Below are 23930 nucleotides of genomic sequence, written 5' to 3' on the forward strand. Positions count from 1 at the left end.
ACCGTTTTCCTCCTGCCCCGGCGAGGGTGTATGGACCCCAGGGGTTGACTGATCTGCCTCGTAATGCCAATCGATATATATATGTATGTATATGTGTATACAGGGTGTTTCAGAAAAAGGGTTACCATTCCTAAACCTGGCGATGCACGTCTGAGTAAAAAAAAATCTAAACTATGTGCCAAATAGCCGAAGGTGTCCTGTGTTCATTTTATAGCAGCTGTTTTACGTAATTTTCTCCCATAGAAAAGCAAATTTCAGAATTTCAAAACTGGGAACAGTAACGATAATAAAATAGTTCCATTAGGAAGAATTACGTTCTAAAGTTTATATTTCACAGATTAGGGAATGGCTAGATTAGGCAAGTGGTACCAAGGTAACGCGTAAAGCTTACAATTAGTACATATTATTAACTGTATTACTCATATAAGAATACATTTTTTCAACTTTCTTTTTACCGCCACTGTATGTACAGAGTGTTAACGAACTTGGGATATAAATAATGTGAAAGGGGGTGAGTAATGCGAAAATATAGAATAACAATTTTTCTTACGAGACTTCGTTTTCGGGAAAATCGATTCTGAAAATTCGCCTGGTAGTGCGAGTTTATCTGACTTGAAATTCGCAGACTGTAACAGTAAACACAGTGCAAATACAAGGGTGAAATGAATCCTTCTGCAGAAATAAGTCGAAATAGTACAATACCTTTTTTTCGAACGAGGCTTTATTTCCCAAAGAATTCAAACTTGAAAATTCATCGAGAACTCGTGTGTTGACTAGAAAGAAAATTAAAACCAATTTTCTCGAAAACAACTCGCAGATAGTCGTACAATATTTCTTGTTACTCTCTGCCAATTCTGACAAACAATCAGGCGTATACCTCCCTAAAAAATACCCAAAGTGATTTCTCTTGAAAACGAAGCCCCGAATGAAAAAAAAATTTCCCTACATTCCCTACTTTATATTTTCGTGCAGGAGCGCACCCTTTCCGGTTTCAACACTGTTTTGGTGACACCCTGTATACACACCTCTCTCCTCCGCAAGGCTGACACTCTTTTAGGCACCGTTCACACGGCCTGTGCAGTTCTCTCTACCCCGTTCGCCGCGTACACAACGCGCGAGGGGTTGAATATAACGTGACTCGCGTATGAATAATGCCAAGTACGTGTTACGTGTATAAAGGGAGCCGCGCGAGATCCGCTCAGTAAAAGGCACTCCGTTGCGACTTCCGCGTTTCGAGGCGTAGGCGGGCTTGCAGAAACGGAGACGGGGTTTAAAGGGAGTCGTCAACAACCCCTTGGAATTTTTTTTTTTTTTGCGTTCGCCGAGGGTCGTCGACTAACTCTTCCATTGCTGTCGTGGCGCCGACGGGCGATTGCTTCTCCTTGAATGTTTCAACCTGTTCTCAGGCGAACCGTTACAGAGTCACGTGCTTTCAGTTCTCTGCCATCAATTTGCTTTTCCGAAATTCAATCGCTCGTTTCGCGAGTGTGTGTACACGGCATTTGCGACAGAATTGGGTACTGTTTCAGTAATTTTGGGAACAGCATACATTTTTATGGAATATGGGTGAACAAGTGGGATACAAATTTTCTTCTATCAGACAGAAATGCGTATGGACTTCTGGGAGACTTGGCGCTTTGTAAGCAGGCCAGTAGATGGACGGTTTAGCGGATTCCGATGTTTACATCAAGGTGTTTCTTAGAAATATCTGTTGTATCAGAAAGAAATCAAAAGCTTTGCGCGTAAAAGGGTACAAATTTAAAGAAAAAAATTACTGTAAGTAAAAAATTAATGTATTTAAGCATAAAATGATGAAAATTGTACTCATAGCCCGTATCACCAGTAGATGGACTATAGGGCTAATAGATGGACAATTTAGAACCAATAGATGGACGGGTGTCTGGCTAGACGTATAAAAGGCTTATTAGCTATAGTAGTGATCTATATTAAGGCATTTTTTGTTAAAATGTAGTTTATTTCATCAAAATTAAAAACCTATGCAGTCTTCATTGTCCGAAAACTGTGCAACAGGTTATGGCCCCAGAGTGCAAATAAAGTGAAGTTATATCTATCCTAAAGTGATCAGGCGTCCGGGATCGTGTAGGACTGTCCCGATTTGAAGTGTAACCTCTATCTATGTACATCATTATGTGCATATTGATATAAGGTATATATTTTTTGTTGCTTGCCATCTAAATTAAAAGAAAAATAAGGTATCTTACCCTATGACGGAATTTTCCCTTTGAAAGTGAAACAAATTCGCTGTTTGCACCAGATTATCACATGTTTAGAGTAGTTTTATTCATTGAAGAAAGCTGGACCTACCTGAACCCTATAATCAATTGTTTTTTGCATTGTGACCTCTGAGAAAAAAATAAAAAAAGTATAAAAATTCAGACAGTTCTTAACGATAACAAAAACGGTATATTTTTCCTTCGACGGGATCTAGGTGCCGGCGCTAAAGGGTTAAAAATGTGTGTTTTATTAACATGCACTTTTCGTGTATTTTGCAGGTGTTACGCAACGAATGATGTTGCATATTTTTTGTGCAAGGAAAATGTTTCTTTCGTAAAATCCGTTTAGTTTGCAACTAAATTCGTATGTTTAGATGCTTTAAGGAAATGTAATTTAAAGAGGAGAGGAAAAAGTATGTCGCAGTTGAACTCTGTTAAATAAACATTGTATGGTTATTCTGGTTAAGGGAGACATGAAAGAGAGGGAAAACATGGTGTCCAATAGCGCAGCACGTGGATGCTATCAATTACATAAGTCAGCGTGTCCCTAGTATACAGATCAATCACAGGAGGCGTTACGTAATGTTGCACAACTGAGTAAGGACGCTCGTAGTACTACGAACGATTGAATTATGATCTTCATGCGCGCGGAATTTCTGTACGACTCGCACAACAGCTAGCCCAATGTCCCCGATTCGTTTTTGAACACGTACGCACGAAACTTGAGGATATTTTCTTCTTTTCACCGCACAATTGAGGACCTTGCAGCAAGATGGGCGCCACTCCATTTTTTACAGTTTGATATACGTAACAAAAATTCTACATCGTTTGGTGCACGTTCGATGCAAATCCGATTACAAATGAGCGATTTGTTGCAAATTTTGAACCTTCACCCATTACTGTTTTATGCAATATCGCTATTTTGGGCAGCTCCAGGTTTGAAAAATTCACCAAAAATATATTGTGTGAAAATAGATATTATTGAATAATTAGTGTTCTCTTTTTAATGCTATGTCAGAGCAATAATTTGATCAACAATTTTTCCTAATTTACTCAAAGTTGGTAAAAACGGAGCTGCACCCCTTTTGCTGGTATTTCGGATATATCTGCTAGTTCGGCCATTTTTATTAGCCTAACCTTAACTAACAGTAACAAGACATTAAGCAATTACAACAACAACCAAGCAAAAGCCTCAAAGAACAGAGTTTACCAACACCATCGAAAGCAGCCACTGAAAGTTGAAGAACCAAGATCCGAGAAGAGAAAATCTACCCTTCATCTTACTCATTACTTACCCGCATTACTGCACACTTTAACATTTGCCGCCTCCTTTGCCATGCTAAAATAACCGCCCACCCCCTGGTAGAAAAATACCAATTGCAACTGCACGGACAAGAAACGTGATTTATCAGAACCGAAAACACAAGCTCGCATAGTTCCCCGACGTTGGCGTCACGAGCTCCATATACGGAAAGCGTGGAAAATTTTAATTCCAATGGAGGGAGGCCGGAGGCGGGTGTCTCTGTTGCTCCAGAGCAGACTGCCTTCCCTTTGCGCGCTGTATTAATTCGGCGATATTAATCAAGCAGCGAGTTCTCACGTACAAAAGCGCGCACCGATGCTAGCGCAGTAGGAACCTTATTGTTTCGGTACCCTCCGGTTCAATATCGACGTGCCCTGTGACGCAATGCGTATACACGTTGCACATCACACTGGCGCTGGATTCTGAAAACTGCGAGGGATACGCAGACGGAAGGATCACAAAGGCTTTCTCGTTGCGAGCGCGCAAGCAGGCAAGCGGGCAGGAGAGCAGGTGCCGACTTCGAAAGAGTCAAAGAGAGTTCGACGTGCTTGTCGACGGGGGATCTCCAATCACTACCGCCGCTCCTACGGGTACGTCTGCGTGGCATACGTGGGAGCTACCGCTACCTACTGCCTCCTCCTTTTCCCTCTCATTGTTTCACCTTCTATCGGCCACCGCCGCGTGGGATCGAAGGAGAAACCTGCCCCCGGATGAATAGCACAAAATGCCTTCGTGATAGATGTCGTTGGTTAAATGGAGTCTTTTCACTTCCCGCGGACGAGGGGATGCCCGATTGCTGCTCGTGCGACGTTTTGGAATAGTAATTGGGTGTGTATTAATTGATAGGATACCTGCTTGGATTGGAAAGAGGTTCAATCAGCGTGATTGGTGTTTGGGACATTTCACTGTCGTTCGGGGGCGAAACTACTGTATGTAGAGGAAGTGTGTCTAAAACGATCCCCCCCCCCCTCATGATTCGTGGCTGTTCTGCGGCTGTTAGTGGAGGTATTTCGTAATACCGATACACAAAAGTTCAGCCCTTACGTCGCCAAGTGTCGCACGAAATGCCATGTAAATATCAGCGCTGTGTGTGTGTGTGTGTTATAAACAAGAAAAAATAAAAATTACTGCCTTTTATCTAAAGCTGTCCATTTATATTTACCTAAAATTATTAAGGGGGCGCTAAAAAAATGTATCGCACACTAAATAATAAAGGAATCCAACTTCCACATAAACAAAATGTAAATGTAATTATTTTTTTTATTGTACCTCGTAAAGACAAAACATGTTAAATAGAAAACTGGTGCAAAAATTTAGGGGCGCCAAAAATTTTCTTGCACAAGGGTGCCAACCATCCTAGCGCCGGCCCTGTTTCTGTATCGCGATTTTTTAGCCTGATTAGATCATAAAAGACATTAATTTTATTAAAAAATTCAATATAACTTCCACTTGTACATTTTTCCAAAAAAAAGTACAATGACCCTCGTTTCAGGGCCGTGTTGGCTGCGATTCTTGTTTACCTTGCCGCATGGGCCTATTTTCTCACCCTCAAGAATTGTACAAAATCGTCGCAGACCAAAATACAACCCTGAAGTTAATAGTATAAGATCGGTTGCGCCTCCTCCGAACCGGTTAAGATTACACAACCAGTTTCTTCTATTCAAAACCGCAAAATGTGGATTTTTGAGTCCATATTTCCAGGCGATTCCTTTCGATTTCGAAGTTAAAAATAGTATCAATCGATTCGTCTTGACGAAATCTTTCCAATAGAGTAGGTACTTACTTATAGAAATCACTACGCGTTTTTAGCTTAGCAATCACCTTACACTATTAACATTGTCCTTCGTCTCTCTCTCTCTCTCTCTCTCTCTCTCTCTCTCTCTCTCTCTCTCGGACCTCTATGTGGATGTAACCCCTTAATAAAGATCTTTTATTTCCCCGTTAAGGCTGAGAAAGATATTGGATAGGCCGCGTTCCCACAAGCGCTACAGGGGCCTCTCGCTGTGTTTCCTCGATCTCAGCCCTCGCGAGACAAACGACCGAAAACACAGAAGTTCGAATGCCCGCGGCGCGCGGGGAAGGCGCGCTCCATCATTTTTTCTCGCTCCCGCGTGCTCGTACAATCCCAAGTACCATAACCCCCGTCGATGATTCGGTCGAATTTACTCCGCCGGCCAAACGTCACCCCCTGACCTCGAGCGTCTTTTCTTACCCTCCGCTTCTATACCCTCCCGCCATCTCATTTATCCGGCTTTAGTCTTCCTCGTGTTTGCGGGTGGTCACGGCTGGTTCTCAGGACTCCTCGTCCCACGAATTCTGATAGAGCCACGCAGACGCCTTCTGTCCCCTGCTGGTTCTAGGCTGCCCTGGACGTCAGGTTGAAACGCGAGCTTTGTTCGCTCTGTTTCGGAATTTTCGTAGGAATAAGGTCGATGCACCAGAGCCCGATAGGTACCTTGGGAGGGCTGGTAAAAATTGTAATTATTCAGGGCTGCACGCGCGTTGATGAATCACTTTCGACAGCATGTGGTGGTACTTCGCAGCTGGTACTTTGGTGAAACTGGAGCTTGTACCTTGATAAAAACAGCAGGACAGTGGAAAAACAACTGCTGCGTTATGTGGCGATCCCAGAATTATGCAAGTTTTGGTGGAAATATTTTTCTCGTGGGTCAGATGGTTTATATCTTATTAGAGTTTTTGTAATTTCGTAGATTATTAGAGTTCTTATAATTTCATTGGTTTCCCTGCATTGATATACGAGTGATATCGCAATCGTAGGTCGCGTTTTCTATCTTGGCAAGCATCTGTGCTTACCGGATGTTCGCGTGTTGGATTTCACAGTGGAACATTGTTGTTCGCGTTTCTGACGCAAGGGTAGATTAATCAGATTGGATGATGCCGTTGACAATGCAGCTGCAATACCGTTTTTGCCTTTGTCTCAGGGGTGATACAATGAAACGATTAGTCTGCAAAGAACGGTGTACTCGAGAAGTATCATGTTACACGGTATGCAATCGCTATATCTTCATTAATTTTAAATAATATTATGTTAATGATAAACTGCGAAAGGGGAAAAGCAATGTAGGGATAAGCTTACAATTTGATTAACGCTGCGGGTTTGTAAGAATACCATTATCATTAGCTTATGTTTGAAACAAGTTCCGCAATTTAAAATGCGAGGATGATAAAGTACCTATGTTTCGAAATTACGTTTTCTTTGTCAATAATGTACATTCTAATGGAATGTAAAATGGAAGTTTAAATATTTACAGTGGGTGGCCAAATTATTATACTCGAACAGGTTTCGGATTTTGTAAGTTTAAGCGAGAAATGATCGTAAAAAATATTTCAAAAACGCTCGAAGAAATATTTGAGTAAAGTTGGTTCTTTATTTTACAGTAAAATCGTCAAATCAATTTTTTTTTGTCTCAAACACTTATCACATGTTTTTTTCTTTGAAGGTATAAATGATACAAAAAAATCGCTTAATTTATTCAGCCACAGTTTTCGAGATTTTAGAGTCGCTCAAATTTCAGCCCACGTTTCACTTAAATGCAGTCTTTTACTTTTGATACATGTACGTACACCTTGATAGAATATGTATACCCCCAGTAAATTAAGTAACACAAAATAATTCAAGTAATTCGATTCCCTCGTCGTGAGACAGTCGAAGAATAATTAAACCGATTCTAATACGTTAAACTTTGTAATTATCAATCACAGCGTCGATACTTCGCTACTAATATAATAGGATTTAAAAATATGCACATGTGATAAAAAAAAAGATAGAACCTTTTCCTACATTTCTGTTACTCAATTTTAATATTCCTTAGTCCATTACAATCTCTTCATTCTGCATTATTATCTCAAAAGTGTTCTAATTGCAGTTCGACTATTTATTTAATCTTGCTACTGCCAATCTCAATTTTACAGTGATTGTAGATAAGATAATTTCTCCTGACATATTAACCCTACTATTTCCCCCGTGCCTTTTTCGACCCACTCGCGTTTCCACTTCCTCGAGGAGTGCTCCAACTTTAAGAAAACTACAAAGAAGTTTCCACTAATATGTATCTTCCCCGATCTCTTGCATTACGTTAAACGAATAGCAAAACCGAGGGTCTTAACGGGGTTAATACTTCGAGTCTTAAAAAATCTCCCGCCAGTTTCCTTCCGAACGTAAAAATACCCCCTTGCCGCAAAGGGAACGGCGTCTATTTAAAACCACCGCAGTCGACAATAGCATTTCCGTGCGGCTGACACTTTCTTTTGCATTTTTTCATTTAAAAATAAAACGCCGCCGGACGAAAACGGGGAAACTGGTCGGTGGACGAGGGAGACAGAAATAGAGGCGGGGGTGCAGCGGCGAGAAGCGTGGCGGAGGTAACTTCCGGAAAAATTAATATCTCGCGGGAAGGATGATGCACCGGCTGGCTGGCTCAAGTGCAGACGCCTCTGTCACGAAACTGGGGGACAATGGGGTGACGAGATGCTGGAGATCTGGACAGGAAACTTTGTTTTCTAAAGTAATATAGACCCTGCCCACCCCCGGCCCCTCTTTCGCCCACCCTTTTCGCTCGTACTTTATCTTCTCCGTTTCTCCTGGAATAGTCGACGAAAAACGAGGACAAGCTAGAGAATAGATGTCTCCGGAGCGGAGTTTAGGAGTGTCCGAAGAAACTCTCGTGGAATTCGCGGGGGAAGGCGTCCAAGCAACCGCAGCACTTTTAGCAACTAGCCTGGTCTTAAGATCGACGGAGTTCTAATTGGTCTTGACCGCTTGACCGGAGTAATTGGCCAATTTGGGATTCGATTTCAGTCTAGGCACTCTAGGCGGTGCCTCCATCTTGAAAGTACTTAGCGTCGTCGAAATCCCTTTGTTCTCCACGGATCGACTCTACTTAGGCTTTGGAAAAGTTCCGCCGGGGAATCCCGCGGAAGTAGAGTTGCCCGTGGCTTCGCTCGATTTGTTCCGGGGCTGATTGTTGGGAATGATTTTAAGGGAAACGGCAGCCCCGCATCCCCGTTGTTTGCAATTTGAAATGTAGACGGGGGTTGGGCAGATTTTACTTCATATCGAAATAAGAAGTTATTTGAAATAGCATTTTGACCTGTCGTTTGGAATAATGCTATTTGGAATGAAAGAGAACGTAATTGGCATTTAGAAAGACAAAAGGGTTTTGTTGCTTTTCATTTCAATTAATTTTCCGGCTAATTTTGCAACACTGTTTCCTAGCTTCTAAAGTATCTCCTATTTCGGCGCCCTAATTTCATCCTAAGGTAGCCTCATTAGTATTCATTTTGATCGTTGCACAAAAGAGTGGAGGTAGGTGCTACGTTCTCAGTATCTGTTTCGATAGTAAAGGGCACAGATGAGTGCACAGCTACTACATATTTAATCATGAAAGATTAACATTCGGATAACAGGTGTTCGGATACTGGAGCTAAAACATAAGGCACCTGGTATAAAAATAGGTTTTTCAGAACATCATTAAATTTTAATTTCCAATTAAGGGGTTGCACCTAGTCCGGCGGCCGAAAAGAGGCGAATGTTTGTGATTTTTTTTTGAAAAAGCGGAAGCATATATTTTTACAGAACTCTTTGCACTTAAAAGAGCAACATTTAAAGAACATTTGGAAATTTTTTCGTAGAAAAATATTTACGTTTATAATAAAGTAACAACCGACATCCAAAAAGCCTTTTTAAAATTTTGGTTCTCCGGCGAACACTGCGATTCGGAACCAGATTATCTGAAATCAAAAAACAAAAATGATTTCGTTAGTATATTAATGTGTCCTCTGAATAACGGAGGGAATTTCCAAAATATTAATTTAAAACAAAATGGCGGGTATTTAAAGTTGAAATCCTGAATTTTTCGTGCAAAAATCACGCGGACTCCTTTAAGTGCAAAAAGTTATGTAAAAATATATGCTCCCGCTTTTTAAAAAAAAATTCACAAACATTCGCCTCCTTTCGGCCGCCTGACTAAATAAGTATAACCCCATACATTCAAATAAAAATCTTTCATCTATGTTTATTTGAAAATCTGTGCAGATTTTAGACTGCACAAGTAGTCTTTGTTAATTTTTAGTCTATATTGTACTGTATTTTTTTTTTACTGTATATTTCACAGATGTATGAACATGCCCCAAAGGATTATCAACTTGCCCCGCAATGTGATAAATTGATACACTCTGCTTACATCCAACAAACATTTTTTCATTTATTTTCTACGTATTTCCTCAAGTTTTCACTTACAATATAGCACGAAGGAAGGACCAGAGTGTACTTTAGCCTATTTGTTATTAAGTAATTAATTAAAACAAAAGTGAAAAAAATTGAAAACTGAAAAACATATCAACTTGCCCACGGTCTCCCCTATCGTATAAAATCATCACTAAAAAAAATTCGATACGTACAAGCAGTCTAGACTCTAATAGATCTCTCTTTCTACGATCTATCATTTTATCAGCCGCATATTAGCAACCCTTACCTAGGATCGTTTTAGATTATCCCTTCTTCTCTTCCAAGCGTTTTCTGTTTGTATTTCGCGAAGGCCGACGCGTTATCATTGGCCAGGCGAACGAAAGCCGAACTTTCGTAATTTTATTACGACGAAAAGGAAGAAATTGGCGGCGGCAGTTGCGGGATATGATGAAAAGCAACCAGCGGGGCGAAAGGGAGAACGTGTCGGTGGGTTGGAACGTGGCTGTAGAATTTCAGGAGGATCCAGCCGAGGGATTGGCTGTGTCGGAGTGAACTTATGAAACGGCCAACCCCGGTAGAGTCGAGCGAGATATTAAATTTCTGGAATTTTGCGGTTAGGCGCGTCTACATGCCGACGGTTCTCTCACCAACACAGCCGCCGGTCCGGCGCTCTTGGGTCCACGTGCCGTGGTTAAGAAAATTCTTTCACGAGATTTCTCTCATTACCTTTCCTGACGCGATCATTCGAACCGTATACACGCGTAGCGTATAGTATGCGCCACAGTTTAACAGCAAACAATGTAATGCGTTTAATTCGTGACTTTATGCGGTAGGTTAGTGGGTAAGCTCTTGCGCAATTCCGGGCCATTTAATTGCTCTATAAAAAATTGTACTGTAGGTCTAGTCTTTTATGTAATACATACAGGCTGAGTGACGTAAAGCGCGACGACTGAATATTTTTAAAAATATTGGTAATATAAGAGAGCAAATGATTGCAAATGCACGAACTTGAAATATCCAAAGTAAATAAATCATCGAAATAGAAGTATTCTACGCGAGAACCTCTGGCATGGCAAAAGTCTAAGCATATGAGGTCGATTCCTATTTAATCGAAGCCATAGTCATAATGGAATAATTCAGTTGCACACCCAAATAACAATAACAGCAAAGCATTGAATGGTAATCGTTTCCTTTATTGTTACATCGACTTTAAACCTATAATATCTACCCGGCTCGTTACACGCGCGTATACACAACGACTTTACAAGTGCGCTAGTTTACAAGGCTTGAATTAGGACCCGCCGCGGTCCTCGTCACGACACACATGTTTGCACATAAATACATACATAAATACAAGCGTGGTTACAATTTACTGCAAGGTGAGGAGGTATCTGGACTCGCTGGCGGGGACCTGGTAATTGGTGGTGTAGGCGGTGTAAGCGGAGCTGGCCGGGCCAGTGGCCAGCGGGATCACACCGGCGGGATTGTCGTACTGGTATTGCACCTGAGCGGCGACAGGCTTGATTTCGAGTTTCTGCGGTTTCGATTCGGCTGGCGCTGCTGCGATCGGTCCGACCGGTGCCACGGACACTTGCAGTCCAGCTGGCAGGATCTGCAGCTTCTGCAGAGGAGAGTAGGCGTAGATTGGTCCGCGAAGGGGCTCCACGTTCTCGGCACGGATCTTGGCGAAGTACTTCATGGCCTCGACGTCCTGCTGGCTGATGTACCGCACGCGTTGAAGACGACCGTCGGGGAGGGCGACGTAGTACTCGCCGGACTGCTGGGGCTGGCGTTCATCCACTTCCTCGTCCTCTAGCTCGTTGACAGAGTTCACGGGCTCGGACTGCAAGAAGATCGAATTATTCTTTAGGGACTCAGCGGCGCGAAGGCTGACGATTCTGAAGAATCGAAGAGGGATTCGAGGGATTTCGTTCGGGGCCGTTTTTGGCGATCAGTGAATCCGTCCGATGAAGCCTCGTGCAGTTTGGAGGAAAAGGAATTTGGTGGAGAATCCTTATGGCGATAAGTGCTCCGATAAGTTGTCTCGCTGCTGTGGTGATTTCCTTTTGTTCGTTACTGATGCTTGTGGGGGAGGATGGCTGGAGCGAAGTTTGAGAAATGATGAGTGGAGCCAAATGGTAGAGAGAGAAGTAATTAAATCATGGTGAACAAAGGTTACGAGCCTGGCGAACGATCTCGTGGACTGAAATCACGGTTGACTGCATCACAGATTGTGTCACACCGGCTTCAAATTTGGTAGGGGCACACGCGTGCCCGCGCACCGATCGAAAGTAAACGACGAGACGAATACTAATGTCGTTAAGACGGCCGTGCAAGAGGAACGAGGGGCAGAAAGAGACGAACACGAAGGAAGACACGGAGAATCGGCGTGAGTTATAATTCCGTGGGACCCTCCTGGCTACTCTTAAACCGGTGCCAACTGTGTTTTCTGCTCCTATCGCGGCAAATAATTTTATAACAAATCCTTTAACGATAACACGTAACACAGTTTTTTTTAAAGAAAATCTGATTTGAAAGGAAAAGAAATTATCTGAATTTCAAGTGAATTTATCAAAGTTTTCCGACTGTGAGCTGATATAGTGTCAGCGAGAAACTAACAGGACACCCATCTCAAAGTAAAGTTTTACTTCATTACAGGCAACCCCAAAAGTGTTTTTCCTCTAGTTTCCATCACTTCGAAAACTGCAAATCTTCCAACGATTTGCAACCTTCTAGGTAAACTGTAATTGAACTAGATGTACGAACTGAGAACTCGTTAAATTTGTACGCAGGACGTATCCCTCAAACTTGCACTTCTCACCTTTCTCTGACTTGTAACATAACCCAAGAGGTTGCACTAGTAGTCGAAAGAGAGTATAAACTGTGAGCCGTAACAAAATTAATATAGTTCAATTAGAAAAAATGATATGTTAAAATTTAGAATTTACTTGAAGCCTAATATTAAATTAGTTATGCAGACATATGAGTTTTAAATTTTCTTCTTCACTGCTGTACCTTCTTTCCACCGCGCATTACTTTTGAAGAATGTTCATAGTGAATAGTCATTTAAAGCAGGATTAAACGGTTGCTCACCTCAGATTCGGTGGCACTGGCGACAGTGGTGGCATCCTCTTCTTCCGTGCTGCTGGGCACTTCGGTCGTAGTAGCTTCCTGCGGTGCTCCGTACTGTTGCTGAGGAACCGCTGGCGCTCCATACTGTTGCTGAGGAGCCGCTGGCGCTCCGTATTGCGACTGAGGTTCACTGGGTGCTCCGTATTGCTGTTGAGGTTCACTGGGTGCTCCGTACTGTTGCTGAGGCGCGCTGACGCCAGCGTATCGCTGCTGAGGCGCACTAGGGGCGCCATATTGCTTCTGAGGAGTAGCTGGTGCTCCGTACTGCTGCTGAGGGGCAGCTGGCGCACCGTATTGCTGCTGGGGGGCGCCGTATTGTCTCTGAGGTGTCTGTGCCTCCCTCTGAGGAAGATTGAAGGCTTGCCCAGTTGGTGTCCAGCCCGACGGAGCGTAAGGGGCGTCAGCGACAGTGGTGGTTTCTTCTTGCTGCCTGGCAAAATAGTATTGCCTTTGTTGCGGACGGTACCTTGGCGGCTCTGCGCTGACTGCGCCGACCAAAATGGCGAGGGCGACGAATATCTGCGTGGAAATAGAAAAATTAGAGCGCTCTTTATTCGCCTGTGAAGCTCTGTGTCTGGTTCACTTAAGAATGAAGTTAATGTTATGAGTAAGTTCTATCGTATAATTTAAGATCGTCTCGAGATGACGAAGTGGGTGACTTTGTGTTATATGGTAAAAAATGTAAATCAGCTAGCTTTAATCGCGGATTAAAATTGTTGACTCTGTCGTAAGAGATGCTCTACCTTCATTGTGGTAGTTGTAGGTTACTCGGTTGTGTTTTCGAGTTGACTGATTCCTGATGCCCATCGGCTGTGGATTATATACACCGAGTCTCGTATGTGGTCTGCATGTTTAAGAAGATTCATGACGGTGCCGGCCACCGAGTGACATTGACCTCCTAAAAGACCGATGAATCCTCTATCATTGTTGGCTCATCATCCGGTCGCATTTTACCTTCGCTTTTTTTTCGGTGCCGCGACGCTCGTGTTCTTGTTAGAAAGACAACAACACTGTCTGACACTTCGGGACTCGTCGCTTCTCTTTTGGAGATTCTCTCCTGTGGTCTTGTTCTTCGTTACAAGTGGATAAATGTTTTAAATGTGGACTGGTTGTTCTTCAATAGGCGAGATGGGGATTAGCAATCTTTTCAAATTCAACGTCCTCGAAAATCAGGATCAAAGGGGCGTTAAAGGGGGCATACGGCAGTTGGTAATGGATACAAGTGACTTGATAAGGATAGAATATAGTGTTTTTCGTTTTAAATATTTACGTTAAACTTACAAATTTACGAAGCCATTAATTTTATGGTACAACAGCTTAGTGTTTCATGCCACTTTAAAGTAGCAGTGCAATAAAAATGTTCGAAATTTAATAAGAAATATAGATGATAAAATATAAATTTACAAGTAGTATTCATTTTGATTTTATCAGATAAAAATATATTATTCCCAATAAACGAGAAGGGTTTTTATAGGATGTTCTTATGTTAAGGTACATATATCTCTAATAGGAAATAAATATTCACATGAATAGTGAATATTTATTCACCTGTTTAACTACACTGATTTAACAATGAAATTTAAACAAACAAACAAAAACGATATTCGTAACAATTCTGCAGTTCGATTAGAAGGTCTACAATCATTATCCTCAATATTACTAATATTCTTGAAACGATTATAAAAGAAAAAATCACATTCTGTTTCAAATTCGAATTGCAAGTGCAACGTGACGTCTTTAAAACTCGATGAGACATAAACATTTTTAAATTTTAAATTGAATGCCACGAACCTAATACGAGCAGAAAAAAAAGAAATCTTTACTTCTCACAGCAACTATGCATAATATATTAAAAAACAGATTGAGCTATTCGAGTGAACAGTGTTATTTATCTTAGCACTGAAATTAGGCAAAGGATGCTTCAAAGCAGAGACTTTTTATTTCTCCTAATAATTATAGAAAATCAAGTCTCCAAAGAACCTCGACCCAGCCCTAACCCAGACCTATCTATAATTTATTAAAACAAACACGATACTTCAAAGCAGAGACTTTACATTTTTCCTAATAATTATCGAAAATATGGTATCTAGAGAAACTTTCTACTTTCCACAGTACCTGTCTATAATTATTTATTAGAACAAACAGACGATGCTATTCCAGTGAACAGTGCTATCTATCACTGCGTCGAAGTCAGAGACTGCTGCTCAAATAAAAACTTCTTATTTCTCCTCAAAATTCTGAAAAATCAAGCTCGCAAAGAGATCTCCGCGCAAGTGCCCCGAAACCATTGCGAACTCTGACGTGTCGCATTAACATTCCACGGGTTATCATCTGAATCAGCGTGAATTTGTCATACGTTGTCCATGGCCGATTCCCCTTCATCGGCAGCCGACGACCTATCACTTACATACGTCGTACGTGTCGACGGGCTCTTGGAGCACCGTGGATCCGTCGATTATGTGGCGATTACGTCGATTTAATTTTAACTCCGACGGATCTGTACGCGGGCACGCGCGTGCATTCTAATCGATTCCTCGCACGCATCACGCGTGACTATGATTTTCGTGCTAATAAATTCAGCGGTGGACTCGATCTGACCAGCATCAGAGAAGAGGAGGATGGAAGCGACGTGCACGGCGATATCAGGGTCGAGCGAGTGCGACCATCCTTCGGAATTTATAATGACAGATCACCGCTGCCCGCGATTAATTCGCGCGTTTGCGAACGTACCTTACGCTCCGCGGATTTCTACACGCCCCATTGTTCGATTTTAGGACCACTTCCTGTCGAATTTCGCGGAGAGTCTGAGAATTTCTACCGCGAAGCGAACCGAATCGAAGGGGTTCGAAGTTGACGGAAATTCACCTGACTGGATATGGTAAAGAGGGAAGGACTTCATTTAAATGAAAAAAGGTTCCCTCACCCTGTTGTTCTTAGGTCCTCTTCACACGAGACACTTCTGTAGCTCACCACCGGTATTTTGAACGTAGGTACAGTAGCGAACAAAAAAGTTACCACTTTTTTTATTTGTTCTATTTTTGTTATTTTTTTTAGCACACATTTGGGACTGCGTTATGTTTAATACGCGTGGTCTGATGGAGAATTCAAAGCTGCATAAAACCCAGTTAAAGTTGAATGTATTTAACTGACAAACAAAAGTGTTATACGACATTGAACGGGGTAGCACATTTTTGGGGCCGACAAAGACGTTGCCACGTTTAGTAAGTTTTTAGGTTGCCCTAAAAGCAAAAGTGCCCCTACAAAATATTAGATTTTTTTATTAATGTTCAAGAGTGGTAACTTTTTGTTGGCTTTAAATGTGTGTTGTCTTGTTTAATGTTATGTAGGGTTTTTGTTTGTTAGTTAAATAAATTCAACTGTAACTGGGTTTTGTACAGCTTTTAATTCTCTTTCAGAATATGTATATTAGGCACATACTGCAGTTTTGAGTTAATATTGAAAAGTAATGGAAGTAGGATGGTTAAAGAAAGTGGTAACTTTTTTGTCCGCTACCGTATTCATACATTTTATATTTTTCTTGTGCTGTTCCTATGAAATGGACATGTGATTATGAGTCACAGAAGTGCCTTCGGTGAATAGGACCTTATTGTTAAGGAAACCTGTGAGATAATAACAGGGCAAATTTGCGAAAGGCATTGACTGATATTTATTTACTGCAATTGCAATAATTTGACGCTACATTGAAAATAAGTCGCAACGCTTCGCTAGCAGCATCAATAATGTATAACACACCGCACCGAGATACGTTGAATCCTATTTAGATAAAGACAGCTGCAATGGCGAAGATGCGTTGGAAGGTGCTTCCTAGGGAACGCGAGCTCGACACAGAAACCTTGAACAATGTATCAAATATAAAATGAAGCCATGGAAACCGCAAATATCCTAATTTAAGGAATACAAAGAAACGACTAACTTTTCTTTAAAAAAAAAGACACAACGCTGGAAGACTGTTTATATGTAAAAATATATATACATGTCTTCACAAATTTTGATAAAAAATTCGATCTCATTTGGCATTTATCAACGACCAAAATTCACTTGCCAAGATTTTATATTTAGTACTTCACGGGATAAACATTCTCAACGATCAACAAATAGCGCAGAACTTAAAAGAGGGACCTGTGACACTCACAAGCTTGTCTACTATTAACACACTATTACCAGATAATCTCATTCGCGTGTAGTCCACTGCGATCGAGGGAGCGGCTGAAAGATTCCGCGGATAAAATGATGGAAAAGTTCGAATTCGGTTGCCCGTGACTCGCGGAATGTGGCGATGTCGAAGGGTGATCGTTGAAGAAGAGAGGCCGGGCTGGAAGAGAGGAGTAGGAAGGACAGAAAGGGAGTCGGCGATAGGGGGCTGGGAGGGGTGGCCCGGGTAAAGCAAATTATTCACACTCAAACGACTCCATTTCAATATCGGACCGAGGCCCAGGGACAAAAGAAGGGCGAGATGCCTGTCTCCCTTCTGCTTTCGCTTTGCCAGTACCCGGCAGTCCGATACCTTTGGCTGCAGCCTGCAGGCTTAACTCCTTTTTTTCCTCTCCCTCTTTCCCTCTGCCCCTGTCTTTATTTCTGCCTCTTCTTCGCGCTCGTTTCTATCCTATATTCCGCCTGTGCTACAACCCCCTTCGCATCTAGACTTTTAGGGACACCAAGCACGCCAACCACCACTACGCGAGAAATTTTCGGGTTTCATACTGCGACAGGATAGACTGCCCTCGCGACACTGCTTATTGATCTCTTCGATTTTTTTTTTGTGGTTTTTGGAGGTTGATTTTGGAAGAGGCTTGGAGCACTTGAGGGTGTATAGTTGTTTGGGAAATAAATGAAAATGTGAATGTTGTTTGGATAATGCTGTGATTTATTTTAGATTATATCTTTTGCTTTGGTACTGTGTAATATAATGGTGCGGATATTGTGAACAGCAGGTTTGCAGTGGGCAAGTCTGTTGCAGTCCCCAAGAGAAAGAGAGAGTGTGTTAGGACTTCATTTAAATGCCAAGGGACCAGTCGTATTCTACATTCTACAATCTTCTTGATGAATTAAGTCGGTGTTCTTGGAATGTTTAGTGTAGTGATAATAAACGTTAGTGTATTAGTTAATTACAATACATTATAATATAAGATAGCACGACGAGAAACAATAATATAACGATGATTAAAAAAAAGTGGAAGACATTATTCTGAGCAGAAAGTGTACCTCCTGTTCTCAATACATATGTAGCTGCAGCAGTTTAAAGAGAGCATTCGTAAAGAAAAGCTCGGATTAATATTTAGGTCGAAATATGGAGAAACCTACCAACCCTGAACATTGCAGAAAATTAGTCAAACACAATGGGGAGCCTATGATTTCGTGATCTTTATTTTGCAAAAAATTACCAAAGCTATAGAACAACTCTTACATTATTCAATTATTAAAGCTATCAAGGCATAGTTCCATCCTAAGCTTAGAAACAAAAGCTAAATACTACTCACTATTAAATAACCCTTTAAAACGCATTGTAAAACAACATCAAGAAATAAAATATACCCAATAGAAATAAAGCTACATTTCTTTAACAATTACACCCTTCAAACTAAATTTACTCAATTTCAGGTCATTGAGGGTTGATAGCTTTCTGCATAACGTGATAAATTCTACCCCATTTAAACACGCTTGCATCGCCATGCGAAATGGCGGCGCGCGAATCCTTCTCTATATAATAAAAAAGGGTACGAGCAATGAATGAGAAAAGTGCAAAGTTGCAGCAGAAATCGACGGATCGGGGTGTTGAAAAAAGGAGGGAGAAGGGAAGAGTCGGAGAAGGTACCAGGCCAGCCTCGAGCTACGTAATTGAATATATTTAAGCGCGGGAGGGACGTTTGTGCGGATTCTCGGCTTACAGGAACCCCCATACCGAGGCAACGTCTGCGAGTAAACTGGATTAATCGTCTATGAAGGGAGACTGTAACCCCGCCGTATTCGTTTGCAATCAGATCCCTATGGGGAATTCGAAACAACGCGTCTATGTGCCCGTGGGCCTTGTTTTCATTGTTGTGTTATATCGATTATCCCCCATGGGGGACGTAAGAGGGGGTGCAGGATGGTAAAAATAAAGACAGTCTCGTTCGTATTATATCGCGATGACACTTGATCAAACTCGTGCACGCAAAATAACCTTCTAATGAATAGACTTGGCTGTATCAGGCCTGTGATAAGGGAGGAGGGTGGCTTCAACACGTTCGTTACCACGCGTCACATATTTGTGACACCCTAATTTCTCGTGGCAGATCAACGTTAGATACTTACGTATATGTGACATTATTTTGTATTTTAGATTGATAAAAATTCAGGCTAAGTTAATGTTAGCAGAAAGCTACGTACCTCGCCTTTATTTTCTTTTTGATATAACATATCGTAATTTGCTGTGTATGCGATAAAGCCCTTGTCATTATTAGATATTATTATTCGTGTTGTTTTAAAATGACAAGGGACCATTTTTTGACATCAGAGAGGCTAAAGAATATTCAGAATACTAGCATGATTTTTTTTATTATACTCCTTAGTAAAATTTCTGGTTGACTCGCAGTATTGACAAGATAGGAATTAGTTAGCCATCAAAATTCCAACAATAAATGCTACTAAGCAGGGCTGTTTGTTTGCCTAATTGAAAATATATAGGTACTGCATTGAATATAGTGTCTGTAGATCTGCAAATAATTAGCCATCCACGATATTGTTCCAGCTTGGTATTTTGGTACCATCGGATTTTATTATCATCCGTTTCGGTCGTTGCAAAATGTTTCAAATGATATAATATTCAACAATTAGAAAGAACTTGTGGATACAGTCTCAGAAGATGTTGCAGTTAAAGAGCGTAGGTTTCTATGCAAATTTAATAGATGAATTGCCAACAGAATGGCAGAATTCCAAATAACAATGAATATCATAAATTATTCCTATCGCGAAACCGTGAATGATAAACGAAGCTAGTAGTTTCTCACGCCGCTAATGCTAGCATACTCTAATCCACCAAAAAGTGCTGTCCATTTAAACCTTCGAATCTCGTCGCAATTCCTTTTCTCCATTCCCACGATACTTCATCAAATTCATATGTGCGAAGAAGCATCGGAGAAGAGCAGACCAATCTATTAAAATATTCTAATCAACGAATTATTCCTGGGAGTTCCCATCACCAAAGATCAGCAAGAACAATAGCCATAAAAATTGCCCGTCTTATCAAGGAGGCTTCACGGTGAAACACTCTGTTCGCTACTTGGCCGCACCTGACGCGACTTCTAATCATCATTTTACCTTTTGATCGATGGCACGACTCGGTCAAGTTAAGCACGTTGCTTCTACTTACTCCCTCCCTTCCTACCCGTCCTCTATGGTACACTGGGCAGACTAAAATTCGCCATAAAATCAGCTATTTCGCAGTCGACCAGGCATCGTGCAACGGCGATTCGATAAATAATTGAGGAGTTGAAATAGTAAACGACCCAAGTGCCAAAGAAATCAAATACCTATTATTTTTTTAGCGGGAAAGGATGTGAATTCCGTGCTGAAAACGGTGGTAAACGCTGTAAATGCTAGAACAATTTATTTTAGTTTCTAAGGCTGTTGCAAGATAGATCTGAGATAATCAGTACCAACGTCCACAGGGTTGAAGAGAAAATACTAAAAATTTTCATTTCAGGCACTCAGTTCAGGAATTGAAGTGGCAAATGATGTAAGTGCCAGAAATGGTAGAGGAAGTGCAGTGTATTTGGAATAACATGCTGCACTTCCTCTAGGTATTTATAATCTCAGCTGCACCTTACGACAACTCTAGAAACTAAAATAAACTATTCTTGCACCGTTATTCTTACATCGTTTACCACCGCATTCAGCACGGAGTTTGCACCCTTTTCCACTGAAAGAATAATTCTTTATTCCTTTGGCACACGTCGTTTACCATTCCAGCTCCTAAATTATCAATTCGAAAAACGCAACCCTTGTACGAGCGATCCGATTCCCGCGCTGCTGGACCGAAACCACCGGTCGATACTCGATTTTATTTGGACGATGTTACCCCTGGGACGAATCACGGGGGTGTGTAACGATAGAGAAATTGTTTGGCTACCAGTTGCGCGCTCCCAAAAGGCTCGTTTTGCAAGTCGTAAACGAATTAGGGCCTTTCAACCGGCGCTGATTCGCCGGGGAACAGACTCGAAATCACCCTTGGCCATTGATTTACATCGCGGTTAACGGGGTGACCGCTGCCGGTGCTGTTAATACAAATTGGCCGTGTCCGTGGTCAATTACTTTCTCGCTTTATCGACTAATACTATCGATTTCATCGTTCTTAGTCGTTAGCGGAATGTAGCTGTGCAACGACCCTTTTATTCTGCGGGGTGCTCACTCTAACGGTGCGCACGATCTTTTAACTAACTAATTTAACTATTTAGGATAATGTGACAGAAAAAGATCTCGACAAGGTCGTACCAAGATCATGTTAAATTTTTTTAAATGGAAGCGTATGTTTGTTTTTATAATATTGTAAGGGGTATTATGACGAAAATGCAGAGCATCATAATGTAACATTGTTCTTTGAAAATAATGTGAAATTTCCACTAGCGAAAGTAACTATAAATTGTGAAAAGGGGTAAACTGTGTTCTCACGGACGTCTCGATATATCTTAGCTCCGATTAGATTTCAACTCGGTTTTTGCATACAAAGGTTTCCCACACAAATCCCTAAAAATCAATTTCAGGATTTTTCACTAATCAACCCCTAAGGGAGGGAGGGAGAGAGGAGTAAACTGTGCTTTCATGGAGTCCTTAATATCTCTTAGGCCCGAAGCGAAGCGCGGGGTATTTTGCTAGTATAATAATAAGTTCTAATATTATTGTTACATTCAACTAAAATTTACGTTGTATTACTACTTTAATAAAAAGAATAGTAATAAAATCATTTCTCGAGGATACTTTATATTTAAGACTGTAATAAATAACTCTGAAAAAATAAGTCTGATTTTACCTACGTTATTGCTTAGAAAAATTAAATGATACCCTCATAATTGTGGCTGGGCCCCCTTTCTCTCCTGGCAACCAGTGTATTTAGACGCAGCCCGCTACTTTAGCTGCTTCCTGGAAAATATCAACGCGAGAACCTGCTAAAGCGGTGCCCAGGTTGGAAATCCCTCGGCGTGAAAACACGTCGCCAGTAAAAGTGCCTCAGATTCTTACGCGTGAGATAAAGTATCGTGTCAACGAATAACGTCACTCTCAACAGATCACTCCCGAAACCACGGGCCGAGACAACATTCCGACGCGTAGGATACGCATTCCCCTCAGGTGGATCCTTCCCAACACCGTACATACCTATCTACAAGCGCTCATTAGCAATATTCGTTCTTCCCGGAGCCCATCGAGCAACTCCACCGGGACACGAACAATGTGCCGGGCTTACTATTAATATCGTCGACCGCGATTCTTAACCGCGGCCTCATATTTCCCGGGCGAACGATTCCGGGAGTTAATTTCCCCTTTAACCAACGATCGTCCCGACTGTTGCGCTGGCTGCGCAAACTATAACCGAACCAGTCTGTGAACTAGCGAAAACCAGGAGCGTAGGGTTGCCGAGATTGCGACAAAAGCCCCGAGGAAATCGAGGATAGGAGAAACTCCGCTGCGTAAACGGAGCTTAACCGCACCTCGACGTGGCGTAAGTTGTGGAATAAGAGGAGGAAGGTGAGGAAGAGGAGGAAGACAGGGGTAGGAGAGGGTGGATTGGTAGGCGGAAGAAGAGCACGGAAGCGGTGAGAGGAGGCGGAGGAGGAGGCGGCAGAGGTTGTCGAGGGAGGATGGCGAAGAGAGGCTCTGGGGAAGGGCGCCGCGAAAGGGCGGATGGGGGTCTCAAGGCGAAACTTGCAAAAGTACATCGCGACTCAAGAGGCCGGAAGTAATCGCGCGAGTTCCACGCTGCGCGGATCTGCGTTATCATCGGCTGATTTCACGGCAGTTAGTACCTGGCGAAAATTTCGCGTAGCGCAGCCACGAATTAAGAAGGAAGATGGAGGGTGGTGTCTGACTATCGCTAGAACGTGTTGCTAAATTCGAGGACACCGGGTCGCGGGTGCCTGAGTATCGTCGGGACGTGTTGCTAATTCCGAGGACGCGGAGATGTGTGCGTACACTCCTGGCCCTAAGTTAGCGGACACTTATCTGATAAATCGTTAGAAAAGTAGGGGAGAGCGGGGACAAACGTAACGGCGTCGTGAAAGTAACACGCCATCTCCCGGCTTTCGCAAAAGCTTCCAAAACGTTTGCTTCGCATAGTTACGCGTGTTTAGTGTTTCTTTTGCTTCACAGAGTTACGCTGAGCGATACCACGATTCGTATACCGTGGGCAATCTGATTTCGTTATTTCGATCATTCAGATTAAGTGTCTCCTCTGTTGGTTCTTTTGATAATATTCATAGTTAAACTATAGGTAGACATTGATCGAATTATTTGTTAGAGCGTTCTGAGATAACGTTAACGGCCATCAGAATTTATCATTGAAACAAAGCAATTAATATCGAAATCGAGAACAATCAAAAGATCGAAGGAGGTTAACGACATTCGGGCGGTTCAAATGCTCCTCCGTAACTCAAAAAGCGGTGGCGGCAGGAATCAATGATGAATCGAGTAACAGGAGAAAGAAATCGACTGGGACGTTTTCCGGGAAGAAGAAACACAAGCGTAGGAGGGGGTCTGGGAAGGGGGCAGGGGGCAACGAAAAATGAAAGGTTTCAAATGAATCGCGTAATAACCTCTGTAGCCTCTTGGTTTCTTTCCTCGTCCGACTTTATTTCTCCCCCTCTTCGTTTGCTCCCCATGGAAGAGCTGCTTATGTATTCTGCTGCACGGCTGGTTGCACCACTCCTATATAATGGAGTTTCCAATATTTTCCTTTCCGTCGACTCACCTCTGTTCCTCGTTCCCTTCTGCCCTCTTCAGCTAGTTTCCACCTCCTCCTCGCTTCTTACTGTTGATCGATTGCCAAACACCGCCCCCCCCCTCC

General features: G+C 42.1%; 2 protein-coding genes across 5 annotated transcripts in view; one reads left to right on the top strand and one right to left on the bottom strand.

Moving 5' to 3' along the window:
* Positions 1-23930, top strand: part of LOC143366681 (paired box protein Pax-6) — a 128375-nt gene that overhangs the window by 85648 nt on the left and 18797 nt on the right. The window lies entirely within an intron of this gene.
* On the bottom strand, positions 10918-13768 carry LOC143366692 (uncharacterized). Of its 2 annotated transcripts, XM_076807957.1 has the most exons (4): positions 13621-13768; positions 13039-13396; positions 12839-12978; positions 10918-11588 (listed from the first exon to the last, which is right to left on the bottom strand). In XM_076807957.1, exons 1-4 carry the CDS (start codon positions 13624-13626, stop codon positions 11115-11117), a joined length of 978 nt encoding a protein of 325 aa, XP_076664072.1. In that variant the 5' UTR covers positions 13627-13768; the 3' UTR covers positions 10918-11114. The 2 variants fall into 2 exon arrangements, with proteins under 2 accessions (XP_076664072.1, XP_076664071.1); XM_076807956.1 differs by having other exon boundaries at positions 12839-13396.

The sequence above is a fragment of the Andrena cerasifolii genome, chromosome 3 (genome assembly GCF_050908995.1).
Source record: "Andrena cerasifolii isolate SP2316 chromosome 3, iyAndCera1_principal, whole genome shotgun sequence".
NCBI lineage: Eukaryota > Metazoa > Arthropoda > Insecta > Hymenoptera > Andrenidae > Andrena > Andrena cerasifolii.